The sequence below is a fragment of the Dromaius novaehollandiae genome, chromosome 7 (assembly GCF_036370855.1).
Source record: "Dromaius novaehollandiae isolate bDroNov1 chromosome 7, bDroNov1.hap1, whole genome shotgun sequence".
Lineage (NCBI taxonomy): Eukaryota > Metazoa > Chordata > Aves > Casuariiformes > Dromaiidae > Dromaius > Dromaius novaehollandiae.
Window position 1 is genome coordinate 24,651,570 of NC_088104.1, and position 18,673 is coordinate 24,670,242.

Here is an 18,673-nt window from a genome sequence, read left to right on the forward strand (position 1 = left end):
TATTTGTGTGAAACATATTTCAGAAATCTCTTGATTATTTATCTTAATATACTATGGAGGTGAAACTGTTGAGAGGCCTCAAAAGAAGTATCTGTCCTTTTTTTCCCAAAAAAACAGGGTGACCGTAAGTCTGAATTTCTGTGGAGACGTTCTTTTTCTCTCTCTACCTTTTTCTCTCAAAGCTAGAACCATTGTCCAAGTGGAATCTGAAGGTTTTATGTGTTTGTCCAGAGTTTCTGAACATCTGTAGCCTGCTCTGAGGAACAGTTTCAACTGCACTGCTGGCTATTTGGCAATCTCAAGCATGCTTGCTGTGCATATTCAGTTAGACTCTACAGTGCGTGCCTAGCAAACTCCACATTTCCAGTAAACAACAAATCCTCTGCACGTGTGCAGTACAGTTGAGCTGTGTGTGCATGGTATGCTCTAGCAGCCTGAAGCACTGGACTCACTGAACCCATAATACTTTGTGCACAAACACATACTCCTCTCTGGGAAATTCTGGAGAGAACTACAGCAACTCTGCCAAAAATCCCAAGTTTTTTTTTGAACAAAATTTTCCAAGGCCTTCAGTTTTTCCAAAGACATAAGCTCCCAGATCTGTGCCTTAGCAATGAAAGAATAGTCTGATTTCCACCCCCCCCAACTTGCTAAGTATTCATCATCTGCAAAACTCTCTCATGAGACTTCCAAAGGCCAAGCATTTGTGGGCTTTCTTTTCTAGATACGCGTGTACGTTCACAAATATGTATGTCTGCTTGGGTCTAAAATACACTTTTATAGTAAATGCTCCATTCTTTGCTAACTTTTTTTTATTTGTTTTTGAACAGGCAGAAATACTCAGTGTGCTCAGTCACAAAAACATCATTCAGTTCTATGGAGCTGTCATTGAACCTCCAAATTATGGCATTGTTACAGGTAAGGATTCTTATCTGACCTTTCTTTTGATTCTGTAAAAACTCTGATGCTATGAGCTATTGGCTTTACCCAGTTTCAGTGTTTTGCTAATTGCCGTGGCTGCTTTTGAATGTTACAGTGCTCAGCACCACCTACATCACTGTGAAGGGGCATGCTGGAAGTGGGAATCATGCTGGTGACATAGTTTGTACCTACGCAGAGGCAACTGCAGCCTGGGGCATTCTTCTTAAAGTACAAATTTAGCGCTCATTTAAATAGAATCTTTCACTGTGTTCACTTACCATGTTCTGTAAATTGTTTTTCCATTTTAATTGACATATGATAGAGAAGTCAAGGCTTCAGGATATGAAGTTCTGCCAAGTTTTATGAAAATAAAAGGTTGAGGGTCCGCTCAGAGCAAAGTTGCCCCATGAGTTCTGCGTGTCTTGGAAATCTGAGAATCTGCATTGTGGAGTTCCCAACTGTAGGAAAGCATTGCTGCTCTGGCCAGACTTCTGTATCAGTATCATCCACATCAGTCTATGGTGTCTCCAGGAGCTTCTGCTGAAGAGGAACCATCCTGGATCATGTGCTAGAAAAAGCACAGCTTCTGATCAGCTACAGAAATCCCTCAGATAGTGGACAGAACCTGTGAAAATTCAGTTATTTCTGCCTGTCTTCTAGACCTCAGATAATTGAAATAGATGGCAGTGTAGAGGAGTAGGAGCATGTCTGAGATACTAAACTGTTCAGAGCATCTGGAGCTCGATTTACAGGAATGAGAATATCAGCCTAACAGTGGTCATGGTGTTGAAGCCACTTCATAGATTCCAGAGGTGCATGAAGGATGACCTCAGTCTAGACACTAGGAGGCTGCACTGGTGATAGAATGCCAGAGAGGAACTTGAATATCTTCTTGAGGCAATGAAAATAAAGGAAAATTAATAAATCAAGTAATATAATTATATTATAATAAATTGCAACATAAGGGTAGTAAACGTAAACCAGAAACCAGATTAACAAAGCAAATGTGTAATGAACAGCGGAGAATGATGTCTGGATCAGAAAGTCCTCAGTTTGAGCTCACAGAATGTCAATATTTGGAGATCATTTGACCTGCTTGTCAGTCACGGGACAGAAAGCAGCCAAAGTAGTTCATTATGTCATTGGGAACAGGGACATCTTTAACCATCTGTGAGAATAGTCTCTTCTATGTAGTCCAACTACTTTATTACTTAGGGAACTCTAATTCCATCCTGGCTAAAGAAAAAAAGATTTTTTTTAACCTGCATTGGATTCTTCCTGTAATTTCCATGGAGATTGGAGTCTCTTTGATTGGAATGGTATCAAGGCTGTATTTCCCCAGACCATTTTCAAATGGAAGGATGGCTACTGGGAGAAGTGTTAATTACACTTGAAATATTTTTGGAGGGATTTTCACTCCATTTTCATCTGGATAGTCTTTGGTGCTGCAAACTTAGTTTAATCAGAAATCCATTTCTTGTGAGGGAAAGGCCAAAACAAGAAGAAATCCTGAGAACCGAATGGTTTCTTCAGAACAATGGGGATAAGGGCATTCAGTCAAGCATTGGGACATACCAAATATTAGCTGTACATAACATCTTATTTGTAGGCTTCTCAGAGAATTCTCTGAGAGTGTCCTGTAGGAATTAGAAAAGCTGCATCTGCAGTCAGGGCATGCTTCTCTTATTGGGGTGTATATTAGTGTAGAACTGCTCAGCCATCCCTTGAACAGCTGACATGAATCACATCATTCTGGATGTCACTGATGGTCTCTGTCAACAACAGTGTTGACGTCTAGCTTTCAAATATGCTTGTTGATCACAACTGCCTCCTCCCAAAAGAGTCTTGGAGCTTGTGTGTCCCATCACAGAAGCAGTGGGGTATATACACAGTGATAAGCTGAGTCCAAGAATTCACAACTTTTCTTTCTAGTGCAAATACCTCTTTCCATTCATGACAGAAAATTACTATCCTGTTATAATTTCCAAATCCATAACTTTCTAGTAAAAACCTGTGGCACAGTAGATTTAGAGGAAAATTACTAAAGGCTTGAGCTTTGTTGATTAGGGTTTGTTTGCCTCCATTCACCCAGAGTAGCGAAAGGTTCAGGGACCTGGGTCATCACTGACGCTGGTGGATCAAATTATGCATTGTAGAGGCATGCGAAATGTGCAGCCAACCTATTCCTGAGGAGTCCATTTATAAGATGCATGATGACATCATGGGTTAAAAAAAGCTTATGCTTTAATCGAGGAAATGTGCAGGTCAGCAGCTCAGTCCTCTTTCTATGACATCAGAAGCTGCTCCTTTCAGCAGGAGGGTCCCGTGGTAATGATCCAAAACTAACTTGCTACTTGCGACTCAGGGACCTCCTATTTTCTCCCTCTTTCACTTCATTTAGCTCTGGAATCTTCTCAGATGGCCCACCACATAGTCTGGGCTGCAGAGTCAGTCTTGTTCCAGAGTTTCCTTCCCCGCGCAGTAATCTCCCAGTGGCTTGGATTTTGCTGACAAAGAGCAATGTTTACTTTTTATGCATCTACAGTTTATTGGCCATTTAGACTGTGATGTATGATCCCTTGATTATTATTATTAACAATAATATATATGGTTAATACAGTTAATAATATATATAGTTAATAGTTTTTAAATTCTGCAGACTTTCTAAGGAGCACATTGAATAGACCTGGGAGACGGGGTGAAAAGCTTGATGTTCCTGCTTGCATCTCCTTAGTCTTTGTGCTGCTTGGGCTAGTCCCCCGTGGCAGGTGCTGATGCTCTCCAAAGCCACAGGAATTATGTCACAGCAAAGCCCCCTCTACCTTGGCAAACAGTTAGAAGAAAACATATCACTACTTGAACTGAAGAATGACTTCCTGTTGTATTTTTGATAAAACATTAATGAATAGTAAATAACTATAAAGTTTTTTTTAGGGTAGGGGCAATAAATGCTAAGGAAAGGAGTTACAGACCTTAGGCTGTTGAAGTTGAACACGACCTGCAGCACATGGAAATCTATCCCACTTTACTTCAGTGTTGGCCCTGTAGTTTTTTCCTTCCATTTTTTCATGAACAAATGATTTGATCTGCTGCTCTGTTCTTCCATGTCGCTTAGGAGTAAAAGGGAACTATGAACAGAAAATTTTAATTTCCCTTTCTACTTGCAAACTCTTTCTTCCTAACAGAAAGTCACATACTTAACATCTGATTTGTTTTTAAAGAAATAAAATAATTATGATTTATTATGTGACATAACCCATATGCAGTGCTGTTCATGAGTGTGAAATATTCCCTTTCTACAGAAGCAATAATAAGGATCACATGCTACCAAATTTATTTCTTAACTGCTGTTCTGATCAGGAGAGGCAATTTCACTGTTTCAATATATAAGAATTTAAAGTTATGTAAAAGCGGCACTGTGGAGCTTTTAGTTGTCTCCATTTTCGCAATTAAATATGAGTAGGTGTAACTAGCTTGATATTCCAACTTTCAGCCCTGCAAGCACTGAAAGTCACACTGGATTTTGTGTGTCACACATACCAACACTAATGGGTCAAAAACCCCTTTGCTTCTACCTGTATAATCCTGCTGTGGGTTTCTGTAGGTGTAGCTGAAAGGAGTTAAAAAACAAAAATGTCTGTTCGTGCTGAGCAAGGCATTGCTTTCTTGCTTTCTTAGCTGTGCTGACTTGTCTTAGGATGAGAGGATATAAATCAGTGAAAGTTTGTCACCATTTGGATATGACTGTAAAATCACAAGTGGAAAAATTGTTTAGTAACAATTATTCCCATATTTAAATAGTTTTCTTTCTGAGAAGAACTATCCTTCATAAGACTTAAAAATAATAATAATAATTACCAGAAACTTTTACTCAGGAATTTGAACAGCCTTGCCTGAGCTTACTTTATACCAGCCCTTTCTGCTGCCTTTTAAATTTGAAGTCTGTTGTTGTATATGATTTTATTTTATTTTTTACTTAACAGTAGATCATGTCCACGTTGGGACAGTCAGAGCAAACTACTAATACTACTAACAGTATTAATTACTGAACCCAAATTTCAAGCTTGAGGTTGACTTTTTTCTGGAATTAGCAGAATTTTCATTAGATCTTTCAATTTAGGTGTGGTGTTTTAAAATGACATATGGATTTTTTTTAATAGAATATGCTTCTGCTGGCTCACTGTTTGATTACATTAATAGTAACAAAAGTGAAGAGATGGATATGGATCATATCATGACTTGGGCAACAGACATAGCTAAAGGTAAGCAAGGAAAATGGTTCACTACCATCTTACACAATCTGTAAAATGTACAGCTGGAGATGCTTTCCCTATGAAGTCAGGAATACCTTCCTGTACTTCCTTATTCAGGTTGTCCAAAGAAAACATTCTTTGTGCTTTTTAATATGTTCCTTGGTTACTGTCTTTCTGAATCTCTTTCCATATCCGAAATAATTTCTGGAGTAAAAATGGCTTCTATGTGCCAGTTTTACTTCTGGTTTGTCCCTAAGTCCCAAGAGAATAATTTTGCTGCTTTAGAGTGTATATTAGGTAAAGTGCATAATTGTCCTTATATTTCATTTGAATTGGGGCGTTTAAGGAAACTAAGAGCTTGTTCTCAGTAGACATACTGACATTATTCATAAAATAACATAGAACAAGCTATTTTGTCCTTTGTGTTCTCTGTGACTACACAAGAATTAATATAAACTAGTGATTGAACGGTAAGTTCACATCTCAGCTTCCCTGTGTAGACAAACATCTTAGAGTATATAACTAGATATGACATTAAAAAACATTAACATGCCCATATGGAAGGTCTGAGAGATACATGAGCTTTGCTTAGTCCTTTTTACTCAGATTATGGGAGCTTTTCCTTCTCCTGCAGCCTATCAATATGACATATGCATATGCCAACTATAATGGGGACAACTAATGGGAGCTGGAAAACATGATTGCTGGTAAGTACTGGCCGTGCCCAGCCTGCCTAAATTGACTGTTCCCTTGTTTTGTGTAGGAATGCACTATTTACATATGGAAGCTCCAGTTAAAGTAATCCACAGAGACCTGAAGTCCAGGAATGGTAAAGTACCAGAACACTGAAATGCTCTGCCTTTGCTGTTATTTGGTAATGTAACACTTAAATCTGTACCTGAGCTTTGTGAACATGCAGGAGTAACTCCTTGGCTGTCATCAAGCTAGACTAGGTGTAGTTGACGCACAGAAGAGCCTGTTCCCTCCTCTTCCCTCCTCCCAGTCCTAAGGCTGTCTAAGTTCACTTACAGTACCTGCCATCATTTAGAGCATTGTGGAGGACTTTCTCAAGTTGTGTCTTGCTGTCTGTGATTATGTCAGTCTTATCATGTCAGAGATTGCCTGGACACTCCTTGCTTTTCCTTTTTGGAAACATTGAGAGCCAGGAAAGACTAGCACACACTTGACACAATAGACTGAATAAGGCCTATTATTTCTTATCTGAAAATGTTGTCGTCATTGTGGCCTATTTTGAGGTTTGATCTCATATATTCATGCTTTCGAGTAATACAAACTTAGTGTGGTGCTGCACTGGTTAGACTGTACCTGGCAGTTGAAAACCAGTTATGAAATTTGCTAAACATTGACTTTAAGTGAAACATTAACTACTAATAGTGGGATAATAAGGACACAGATAATGCTGCATGGGAAGATAATAGTAAAGAAAAGACTAATCTAGTTTCGGTTATAAGTTTTCTCCTTTTTTTTATCGAATCTCTTGGAGTGTTTGTTGTTAGACCTAACTGCTACATTGGGGAAAATGGACTTGATCTACATTTTAGCCTAAAAGTAATAGTTGTGTTGCCACCTTTGAACTGGCAAAAAAATAAGTGAGATGTGAAGGGTTTTGAGTTTGTTCAGACACTTGCAAGTATTCAGCAGTTCTCCAAAGCTTCTCAAAGAAACCAAATTGCACAGATTTTGGTGCTGGCTCAGCATGGGGTCATTTTTCTTGATATAGTGGAAACTGTTTTGCCATGAAAATGTATTGTGTTTATTTTTAATAGAATTCTTGTAACATATTGCTTTTTCTTTTTCAGTTGTTATAGCTGCTGATGGCGTTTTAAAGGTATGAATACTCTATTTGTAGAGAGATGTTGCTACTTGACTTGATATTTTGATATCAATGAGAGCCCCATAAATGAGAGGTTGGTGCTCTAATATCTGTTTATTTTGGTTTGTTTTTGCTAGATCTGTGATTTTGGTGCCTCAAGGTTTCACTCCCATACAACACACATGTCATTAGTGGGTACTTTCCCATGGATGGCCCCAGAAGTTATCCAGAGTCTCCCAGTGTCTGAAACATGTGATACATATTCATATGGAGTGGTGAGTGCATGTCATTTCTCTATTTGTAGTAGCAGAACTCCAGTGTAGGGCTGTCCTTCTGAATAAGAACAACGAAAAATTCATTTTTTTCAAGACTGAAAATATTTTTATATTTTTGACATGCCTGAGAATGATGGGAAGAACAGTTTCGTGTATGTTTAATAAGATTGTTTAGTAAGATCCTTATCTGATTAGATGAGCAGCATGCCAGAGTGGGAAATGCATGCTTTACTGGAAGAATTCAGCCTGTCAGAAGGCCTGCAGGAGCTACTGAACAATACCTGTCATGAATCTCTGCTTGTGTTTTAGTGGAACAGATGAGAAAAAGTTTGTGTTGTAGTAAGTGTATAACAGGATGAATTGGTTAGGATATTTCCATAAAATGGAGTGTCATTGAGTTTATATAAAAAAGTAAGCCACTTTTTCATGCCTAATTGTTAAAAGAGCCTGCTATCATTATCTGGCAGCTGTGAGAACAGAGACTGTACCTCTTGTGGAGGTAGAGGCCTCATATAAAAGTATAAAAAAGGCCAGCAGGGTTCTGCCATTTATCTGAAGGGGGAATAATGATTAACATTGCACTAGAATGTCAGTTTTACAGGTACAGTAATGTGAATCATTTCACTCTGTCCACAGTCAAACTCTAATTTATTTTTGCTCTGCAGCGTGAAACGGACTGGAAATAGTCATGCTGGTCAGATTGTCTGCCTTGCCCCATAGCCTTTCTGTGGCAGCGAGCAGTAGCAAATACTTTGAAGAAAAACAAAGGAAGCAGGGTCATAGTTTGCATACATATGCTGCATACATACGCATTTTGTTTTTGGATTCAGTGGTGGGTGACACAATGAGGAACTCTTTCAGTACCTGTCAAATATTGCCTCTTTGCCTTTTTGATGGGTGGGAAGAGGTAGATGTGAAGGAGGCACTGCAATTGTAAGCTAGCACCAATAGCCATGCCTACCTAAGCTGATGACCCAATGGAAAATGACAAACTTTTTGTCAAGAAGTTATTTATAGTGAAAAAATTATGAGACATGATGTGGAGTGTCTTACAAAGAAAAGGTTGATGATTTGTAAGGAAAGGAAAAGACCTGTGTTGTCATGTTCAAAATCCTTGCTTGCTTAACTGAGCTAGGTCACAAACAGGAATGGAAAGTAAGCTGACAAATGTAAATGTTAATGTAAACTGTTATTGGAAGCAATCACGTATTATCCACTGGAGAGAAACATTCCAGTTCCAAAACAAAAAAAAAAATCCTAGGGGAGAAATTCCAAAAATGGTCTTATAGCTCTAAGCTGCTCACGGTCTTGATGTGAATTGACTATAAGTGAAGTTCTAGGAGTGGGAGAAGTTAAGAAATTGTTTAATATGTTATATGCCAAGCATTACCAAAGTCTGAGGAACAATATGTCACACTAAACTTTATTTTCCTCGTTAAAAAGTAAAGCTCCTTTGACAGTTCTGTTGTTGGAGGTGAAACTCAGCTAACCTGTAATATGTGAACCAGTATGAAAACAGTTCAGTGTTACTGGAATATTTTAATGTAGTTACATGTGTATAGTGCTACTTCACTACACATAATATCTGACCCACTTTTTTTATATATAGTTTCTGAGTTAGTATGTTCTGCTGTGGTTAGAAGCTTATGAGTTTGTAATCAATCTTTTCATAACTCCAGTGCTATGCCTCGGAACACCATTGCTTCCAGAGGAGATACAAGGGTGGAACTGAAGAATGACAGTGGCCCAAGTATTTTGCTGATGAAATTACTGACATAATGGGGTTATGCCAGCAATAAATTGTCCGGGTATAACTTTGAAGATTGGAATCCCCCTAACATAAGTGTTAGACTATCAGAGAATTAGCTAGGGGATTGAAAACAAAAAATCTTAGGATATTTTTGTCTCTTCAAATGATTATCATCTATAGAAACAAATTTTGAAGAATTCCCCTTTCAAAGTGTAACGCTTGCTAGCAGCCTTTGTGCTGGAGAGACAAATCTGCTTTTCTTCAGTTAAAGTGCTGATGACAAAGAACAGAATCCTTTCAAATGTGAACTAGGGAGATGCTCGGAGTAGACATTCCATGTGCAGTGTTTGTGTCCTTCCTTGTGTTTTCAATTAATTTCTTTTCTGCTATTTTTTTCCTGCCTGGCTTTTCTTTCTATATACTTTTCTGTGGTCCTTTAGGCTTAAGAGAGCCTTTTCCAATGAGTGTCAAAATCTTTCTGTCACCATATAGAGGATAGCTGAAGAAAAGCTTGCTTCTCAGCTGAAATGAACTTCCCTCTTTGCAAGCAGTCTACATATATGTAGTAGCTAATGTTTATGTTAGTCTGTTCATCTCTTCATGAATGGCTAAAGAGGTCCATATGTTCTTTTTGAGATTTATAGTAAATAATTTATAGTACAGCCTAAGAAATGCTGAAGCTAAATGTTTTGCAAGATTTATTGTGATACAAACACAGATCTTGAACTTTCCTGCAGCCACACATTTCTATTTTCTAATCCATTTCCAAATCCAAAAGCAACAGACACCAAGTGTTACAAGCGATCAACTCAGACATTCACTCACATCAGCCACACTTTTTCTAATGTGATTGTATTGCCCAGAAAATGATTTCTTGCTTCTCTCCCAGATATGAAAATGTATGTGGAATTATGATGTTCAATCTAAAAACTATTTTGAAGAATATGTTATCCTAGCAAAATTGTTTGTAGTGCACTGCAGTGAATGTATGTATCTGTATAGATGTATTTAATCAGAGAGCTTATGCAGTGCAGCTGAAATATTTTAATGCTTGCAAGAACAAAAAAGTAAAGCCATTAATTGGTTATTGGTAGCAAAGAGACTGAAGTTAAATGTAGCAGCTGTTATGCTCCTAGCGATAGTTCGTGCATTGCTTTGGCTATGAGGACATATGTTATTTATAGAGGGAATGTTGGCCAGCGCCAGGGGTTATCCCTTACTCTTTTTGGAAAGAATTATGAGATCTTTAACTTCCACTTGGATCAATGCGGACAAGGCTGACCTAATTTTCATGGCTAATAGTCAGGGTAGTTACCTGTGGGAGCACCACACTTTTTGCTCATGCTGTAGTCTGCTAATTGTGGCTCCCAAGATTCATCTGTATGCATTTTTCTGCCCATAGAAAACATTTCTTTTTTTAAACTGAGTATTTTCAGAGTGTTTGGTTTTTCTCGGATTACTCATTCGGATGTTCCCTATCTTATATGGCACTTTGAATTTTTGTTGGCTTTGCACTGGGTTTTTTTTCCTTTGATTGTTGTTACACCATTGGCAGGGTAAGAATTGAAATGCCCAGCTGAGCTCACAGAGGTAAGTGTGGGAGCTTTTTTTGAAGACCCTATCACTCATTCTTGATTTCATGTATTGGATGAACATTCATATATTGCCTCTCCTTTCTGTTTCACTGTATGCAAAGAAGAGCCTGACATCTTCAGAGGCCGCAGTTTCCAAATCACTATATTAAATCGTCTTGCTTTATTTTCCACCATTGTGTGTGGACTGGGTATTTCTCTGTGAACACCTGCTGGCTGTCATCACAGGGATGTTACGTGATCAGGAAAGCAGGTGATCCTCACCATCCGAGGTGGTAGGGGAAGTGAACCATCTCAGTCTCTCAGTTAAAATACACCAGAAATGGGAGACATTAATTTCCATATAAGGTGAGCCAGGAGCCAGTTCTGAAAGTGAACAGAACGTATCCTGCAATAAAGCAGCCAGGGCAAAGCCAGCTGCAGGTGCTTTTTCTGCTGCCAAATGACTGTGGGGACAGGAAGAGAGAAATGGGAATGCAGAAGATACCTGTTTGCTGCTTTTCGTAAGACTGACAATACAATCATTCACCTTAGCTGATGAATCAGAGTAGCTAATTCATAAGATGGGGTTGAAGCTCTTAAAAAACTGAAGGTACTGAAATGTCGCCATTGGAAGGAAAGTCTTTATCTAGACCATTGACCTGAATGTGCAATTCACATTGTTGTTAGAACATTGCTCTAAACCCCTGCAAATAAATACAAAGGTTTCTGACATCCCAATTTTCTGTCTTTTACCTTTCTCAAACTGTTAATGAAAAATAAGGCATTAAGAAAAATTTTTTCTATCTTGTCAGACTGCTACTTTTCTCTTAAACGCATGTAATCTGGAGTGCTTGGAGCTAGTACTGTTGGTTTAGGAAAGCAGTGATCCATAAAGGCAGTGGAAATAAATACTAAAGGTGTCATGATAAAGGAATTCAGTGCAAACTGTTCTGCACAGGCTTATGTGTATGAATGGAACCAGGCAGCCCTCACAATTCACAGTCTTCTGAAAGAAAAAAAAGCAGAACAGTTGAGTTTTCCAGCTCCAGGCTCTTAGAGACATTTAAAATGTATTTCGTTATGTTCTTTACTTGGAAAATGTATTTAGATACTATTTTATCTGATATGCAAACTTGAGTGAGTTTCTTCTTTGTGGTTTCCTGTTACAGCCATACTGATGAGGTGGTTCTGCAAGGCTGCTCAACTGAATGTTTCATTCGGTCCAGGGGCTTTTGTTTTAAACTGGCAGTGTTGTACACTGCTTTTCTGTCTGAACTACATGGGAATGCTAAATTATTTCATTTTGTCACAGTTAAATCTCCTCCTTCACCAGTAGAGAGGTGGTAATTGGAATTACAAATTGATTTTATTTTTCTTCTTCTAAAGGGAATGAATTGAGGCAAACAGGAGAATTGAATTCCTGTATGGATATCTGTCCTTATATATTCCTTATTCCCCAGAAAATTGTTCTTAAATTTATTTTTCCAAGATTCCCTTACCTTTGCTAATCAGTCTTTAGCTCAAGCAGAATTATTCAAATGGGTCTATTGATGGAGCACCCTGTTCACTAGATTAAAAGCCCAACCAGGCTTCAGTGCATTTTTTTTTCTGCTTGAGCAGCATCTGCCAATATTACTGCATTTTCCTTACAATTACCTTCATAGTTGGCCAGAATCCATTCAAAATGATGTAGCTGGAATAAGCCTGAGTACTAACCCAAACAGTGGGGATACAGAGAGTTGCTTAAGGTTCTTTATTCATTTAGTCGGATACTAAATAAATGATGTCTTTCTGTTGTTGTGCTTGGTATGTGAACTGGAGAATAAGTTTATATGTAGATATTTGTAACAAGATATGTATATAGATCTTCTGGTAAATAGAGACGTACACAAGTGAAGATACAAAGTATCTTTTAATCTGATTGAATTCCAATATGTGTTCTCTGTGGCTGGAAAACAAGCTGGATTCATTGACTTGCAGCCTTTTGGTGATGCCAGACTTTTTGAACAAGGTAGCTTAGATTCTCAGGTACTGTGTTACCAAAATGCTAAAGCATGTGAAATTAGAGGAGTTCTTTCTATATCTAAGGTTAGTATGTCTGTAAAGAGACTGAAGAGTAAAAAATACTTTTTTATATTCTGTATACTATTTAGTATTATTTAGTTTAACATCACATACTCGGGGACAAAGAATTATGGTTTTGCTTACAAATTTTTTTTTTTGTAGGCATATCATAGGAGCAAAATACCTTTTGGATCAGATTCTGATGCAAAATTACTGAGAAGCTCTAGTTGCAATCATACAGAAATATTTTTAAATGCAAAATGAAAGATGTGTCCAGTTTGGGCTGAGAAGGAGAGGAGGAGTTCATTGTCTTGCCAAGTCTCAACTGCCAAATGTGAACTTTATAGTGCACAAAGAAAGTAGAAAGCATTTCCCATGGCTCTCACAAAATTGCAGGCATTAGACCCCACACAACCCAGTTTTTCATCTGGGCTTTTCTATAGAGGAAAAAGCAGAAACATTCAAATTAATTTAGTGAGAGGATCTTGCACACAAACACTGGTCCAAGTTCCTGCAAATGGAAACTGGTTGCCTGATAATTGGATACAGGATAGTGCTGTATCAAGGTTTAATAATGTATTTAAAATACAAAGTACAGAAATAAAAATTCTTTTCTTTTTTTCTGTTCCAGGTTCTCTGGGAGATGCTAACAAGGGAGGTCCCCTTTAAAGGCTTGGAAGGATTACAAGTAGCTTGGCTTGTAGTGGAAAAAAACGAGGTAAGACTACGTTTCTACATTCAGGTACATAGATCAGAAAACAGTATTGGGGTTTTGCAAAAGACTTTTTCATCTTCTTCAAATTGAAAGTAAGTTCACGCGTATGGAAAGATTAGCAGTAGGAGCTAACACAAAGGGTCAAAGTGATGTTATTCCTCATGAATGGACCCTTTACATCTAATTGTTGCAGCTTCACGTCGTGATGCTGTAGATCAAAAATTGTACAAGTACTGTACTAGTTTCTCAGTCTCAATTGTAAAACCTAGGGGTTTGTTCTTAGTGATGAAAGAAGCCATTGCGTCCAAGGTAGGGGAACAGTTTAACTCCATCTCCTGCGTTTAGGACATCTTTTTACTGGCCGGGAGTTGATATATCTGTAAGAGACCTTCAGCTACTTCAACTTAACTCTCCCAGCAGGAGTCACTATAGTACAAGAAACTGCCGCTTAGATGAAAATTTCAAAAATAAAAGAAGAAAAAATAGTTTTAAAAAAAGAGAGAAATTACAGTTTTGCCACCTACGTTCAACACTACATTGAAGATGAGCTCCTCACTGGTATCGGCAAGGCTGTGGCATAGCTGCAAGCTTCCTCATGCAGAGTCTTTCCATTTCAAAAGCACTTCAGTGGTGTAAACACCGTTTGTACAGTGTCCCCAGCCTCGCTTTTCTTCTTCTCACAAATTGAGGCTTTCAGTTAGTTGGACATGTGAGCGTACATCTGAACACATAGTCCCTTGATATCAAAGACAGTAACTACATTTAAAAAACATTTAAAGTTGTGACTGTACCACACACGGACAAGCATGGAAATCCTCCACAAAGATGAAACCTCCACTATCCAGACACAGCGGAAGCTTGGGAAACATTACAATGGCGAGGCAGTGACTGTACAATACAGATTTCTATTATTCTACATAAACTGTTTCTCAAAATGCTTCAGAGTTAAATAGTAGAGTTAGGATTCTACCTCTTAGTTTAATATTTTCTGTTGTTTTTTTTTCCTCTCCTTTTTTCTTCTCTTTGGGGACTGGATTAGTTCCAGTGATTGTTACTGTGATATACTGATCAGTTGGAAATGCTACATTAATGGAGTGAAGATTATGACTGTGGTCTTCTACAATGTTTATCAGAACAGAAGGCATAATGAGGCTTTCTCCTAGTTTAGGAAAAGCCTGCTGTATCAGTTTGATGAAAGAGGAACCATAAAGCCTTCCATTAACAGTGTTTCTTTCCTGTGCCTACCAATTGCATTTTTATGTAAGGGGAACAGAGTGGCACTGGAAATGTTGTAAAGTGATTTATTCATATGCTGAAAGATGTCAGAGGGTACACACACATTTCCTTAGAGTTTTCTAGAACAAGGAACTGTATAAAATACAGTATGAACAAAATATGGTGATGACAACTATTTTACTAGTGGCAGAAGAAACCTAAGGGGTGAAATTTTCGAAGCCAGCTGTTTAGCAGGTACCACTAACTTGTTACTACCATCTTCTTTGGAAGGGTGCCAGGAAGCTTAGAGGGCATTAACAGTTGTTAATACATAGTTTATATTTTTTCTGGCCATGATTTGGAGAACATGCCCAGTGTAAGCCTTGTAAAAGCCTGCTTGCGCTGCTTTTCTTCACAACTGAGTAATTTTGTATGTCCTGCAGCAAGTATAAGGGTCAGGTTCTGCTCTCAGTTCAGTTTGTTGACATTAATGGAGTTGCATGGGTCCAGTTCACAACAGAATTGAAGCCACTGTTGAGCTGGTCCTTCATTCTTTACCCTGTAAGTTTCTTGTTAAAATCAGTGTAGGACTGGGGCCAAAGTGTAATTGCTTTGGGTGAAAAATCCCCTTTTGCAGTGCTTGAGCCCGACAACTGAAGTGGAATTTAATGATTCTATATGGGTCTTTTTTGATCCCCTGAATAATTTCACAGAGTGATTTTCATTCCGGTAGAATTTCTGTATAACTAATTTTTTTTTAATCCAGAAAAGAAAAACATAAGAGTTGAGATTACACTTGGCAATGAGCTCATAAAAATTACTACTGAGCAATGTCATCTTTTTTATAATATGACACTTTTGAACCTGCTACCTGTGTATTACATGACAAATAACATTCTGCACAAGTAGGGCATGTGTAAATGATGATTTCAACTTACTTACTACCTCTTGGAATAGTGAGGGTTACAAGTACTGTAGTAAGACTAGCCAGTGTATTTTTAGGTTAATGACTCAACCAAATATCAAGCATCAGTACAATTTGTTTATGCATTGTACAAATTTCTGTGTATTCTTTGCACAGAAAGCTTTTCACTTTAAGGTAATACATTATTTTAATAATCATACTGCTGCAGTGCCCTGATTGTATCTCATGTTTCCAGTTTTCATCATGTTCAAATGCTTGTGCAGCAGATTTTATTAACTCTTGTTTTGGCTGCTGTGGTTTGTGTGGCTTGTAAGGCTTTGCAGGTCATATTAGAGTAATATAATGGTACAACTTGCTCAACTTTGCTTCTGAAATACCAAGAGTAGCACAGATCAAAGGGTCTTCATAGCAGGTTGGTTTGAACAGCATGTAATATCTAGTTCTTGCCTGTTTATAGGACTGGGAACCCTTTTTCCACCTTGGCCCCTCTTATATTTGGACTCATTCCCACTCTCCACTGAGGAACTATTTTTTATTTACATTTTTTTTTGATTTAGTATGAAACATCTGAAGTCAGTTAGCTGTTTTAGTAAGAGCAGAGGAATCTCCTTATATGTGTAATGTTGTTGGGATACACAGTCAATCAGCTGGAGAGGTTGTGTATCCATGTGTGTAGACATGACGATAGATTTGCTTTTAGGCTTTCCAGTCTGGAAGGAGAGCCTCTGAAAGTCCTCTAAGACTGTCTGAGAGAATCTTGTTAATGGTTTAAAACTCTTAGCGAAGAAAACCAAACCAGGTTCAAACTAATTCTCTGTAGTAAGCAGTCCTGGTTGTAACCAGCAACTTTGTCTTCAGTCATCAGAAAATAGTTATGAGTTCACTGTGCCCTGTGAATGCTCTCCGAGGTCTGCATGTCCTCAGCAATCGGTCTGGCCCAAAAGCTCAGGAAACCTTGTGCGTGGTGCAGAGCTTCACTTAACCCTTTTAAACTCACTTTCTGTAATCTACATTCCAGCCATCTGTTACAACAACAGTATTGTACAGCTGGATCATCTGTGTGGGAGAAAGGGATTATTAAGCCAGCTTCTACGTTACACCTGTCTTGACATGCATCTTGGAACACTATGCAGTGCAATAGCTCTCTCCACGAAATACTATGTTTTATTATTAAAATCTCTTTGCCTCATTTTACCTCCTTGTCTTCTAGCTTTCTTAAGCGACTCCAGTAGTGTATTTGTTCCATTCCTTCCTTGTAGGTCTATTAAATTAGTTGCACTTCTTAGCAGTAGTGTCTTTTTGATTTTTATATGTTAATCCTCAGGTTTTATACTGTGTTCAAATGAAAGAAGAGAGTGTTTTATTTCTGGTAATGGCTTAGATTTTATAGGAAATCTATTATTAGCAGCTTAAAGGGAAATGTTTCCAGTAACTGATACATTCTATCTCCATTAGAGATTAACCATTCCAAGCAGTTGTCCCAGAAGTTTTGCAGAACTGATGCACCAATGTTGGGAAGCTGATTCAAAGGTACTGTTATTATATTTATTATTTTTTTATATTTGTATTATATATTAAAGTGGTTATACTGTAATAATACTATAACTGAGGTACCGTAATATACTGTTTAACCGTGAAAGTTGAGTAAAAATACAGGTTACAGAAGAGCCAAACCTTCGCCTTTATTTATCTGCCCTTAAGAGAAAAAACTAAAAGAGAAATTAAAGTATTTACTCAGAAAATGCTTTTGTAAATCATGGGAATAATCTTCTTTAAATTGACTCATTTTGTTCTACAGAAAACTGGTTGGAAAGAAACTGTGGTTAACTGTAGTTAAAAGAGGGAATGATATTTGAGAAAAGGAAATTATGTTCTTTTTCTCAAGTCAAGGGACCAGGAAGAAATCTTGTCCTCTTTAAACTCAGGAGGAGGTTAGCTACTAATTCAGAGAGACCAAGATTAATCCCAGAATGAATTAGAGCACTTAGGTGCTCTGAAGCCAGAACTTATCCTGAAGGAGTATCCATAGAAGACTAGTATGAGGAAGGAAATTTCCTTTCTCAAGTTCCTTCTTTTAGGAGCAAGGGATTGCTTTCCTACAGAATAGGTCTGGAGTGTTTGGAAGGTTGGGATCTATCAGCAACATGTGGTTTCCACATGAACATCCATTTAAATGCCATTCTGTTAATATGGCCCTCTTTCTCCCCTCCACAGAATGAAGGGGAGAAAAATTTTCAATCTTTGAACCTGCAAGGGACTAAGCCAGTAATTATTGAAGAGCATTTTCCAGTAGTAGTTACCTGCCTTTAATAATGACTTCCAGGAGTCAGCATCCCTACCAAATGCCACAGAAGAAAATTTACTGGAGCATCTTTGTTCTAGTTGCTGCACATATTAGTTCAGCTCACTCTTCAGCTTGCCCCGTCAAGATATGTAGGTGTCCAGAAGGCTGTTGCTGTCTTTCATGGAGAGGGAGGGATTTGCCTGTTGCAAAACAGGGATGCCCAACCAACAGACTGAATTCAGTCCGCCAGAGCAATCAGCCTGGATTTGGCCTAGTCCCTGATAGCACTGTTCCTGATGCATGTGAACCTCAGGTTAGGTGAATTTTCCTAACAGTCTGTTCTTTGCCACTTCTTTGTGCAGCTCCTCTTCTATTAAGCAATTATGAATGCTTCATTCATGTGACTGAAATGGAGTAATCTCTGGCCACATTTTGGGCATGTGACTGACACATTCAAGGTCACGTGTTGGGAAAGAATCACTGCTTAAAGTTCTCAAGTGCCTTGATGAAAGGCTGTGTGGCCTGCATGAGCCGAAAGATGGAGCACACTCCTCTAAAATACTGCACTTGTGTAACTTTCCCTTTTTGCCAGGATTAGCTTTAGAAAATCAGATAGATACATGAACAAGTTACTGGTGGTCAAGCAGAGGAGGTGAGCTCAAGAATGTCATCTGCTCAAAAGCAATTGCTCATGTACGTACTTTCAGCCCACAGAAAGTGTGAGGTACCTTTAGGTGGCTTACCCCTCAGTGAAAGAGGGATGGGATTCTGTGCATTTACGGAGAGGCCAAGGAATACACTTGGAGAACGGCTACAAAGCAGCTGGAGTGCCAGACATTGCTCACGCCATGACTACCTCATGG

General features: G+C 38.3%; 1 protein-coding gene across 2 annotated transcripts in view; it reads left to right on the forward strand.

Annotated features, from left to right (window-relative positions):
- The window catches only part of MAP3K20 (mitogen-activated protein kinase kinase kinase 20), a 93,490-nt gene that overhangs the window by 31,159 nt on the left and 43,658 nt on the right, over nt 1-18,673 (forward strand). For both annotated transcript variants that reach the window (XM_064514972.1, XM_026092957.2), the window contains exons 3-9: nt 831-918; nt 5,082-5,183; nt 5,938-6,003; nt 6,995-7,023; nt 7,146-7,283; nt 13,303-13,389; nt 16,982-17,056. In XM_064514972.1, coding sequence (XP_064371042.1) covers nt 831-918; nt 5,082-5,183; nt 5,938-6,003; nt 6,995-7,023; nt 7,146-7,283; nt 13,303-13,389; nt 16,982-17,056 — 585 coding nt within the window. The remainder of the gene's footprint in view (nt 1-830; nt 919-5,081; nt 5,184-5,937; nt 6,004-6,994; nt 7,024-7,145; nt 7,284-13,302; nt 13,390-16,981; nt 17,057-18,673) is intronic.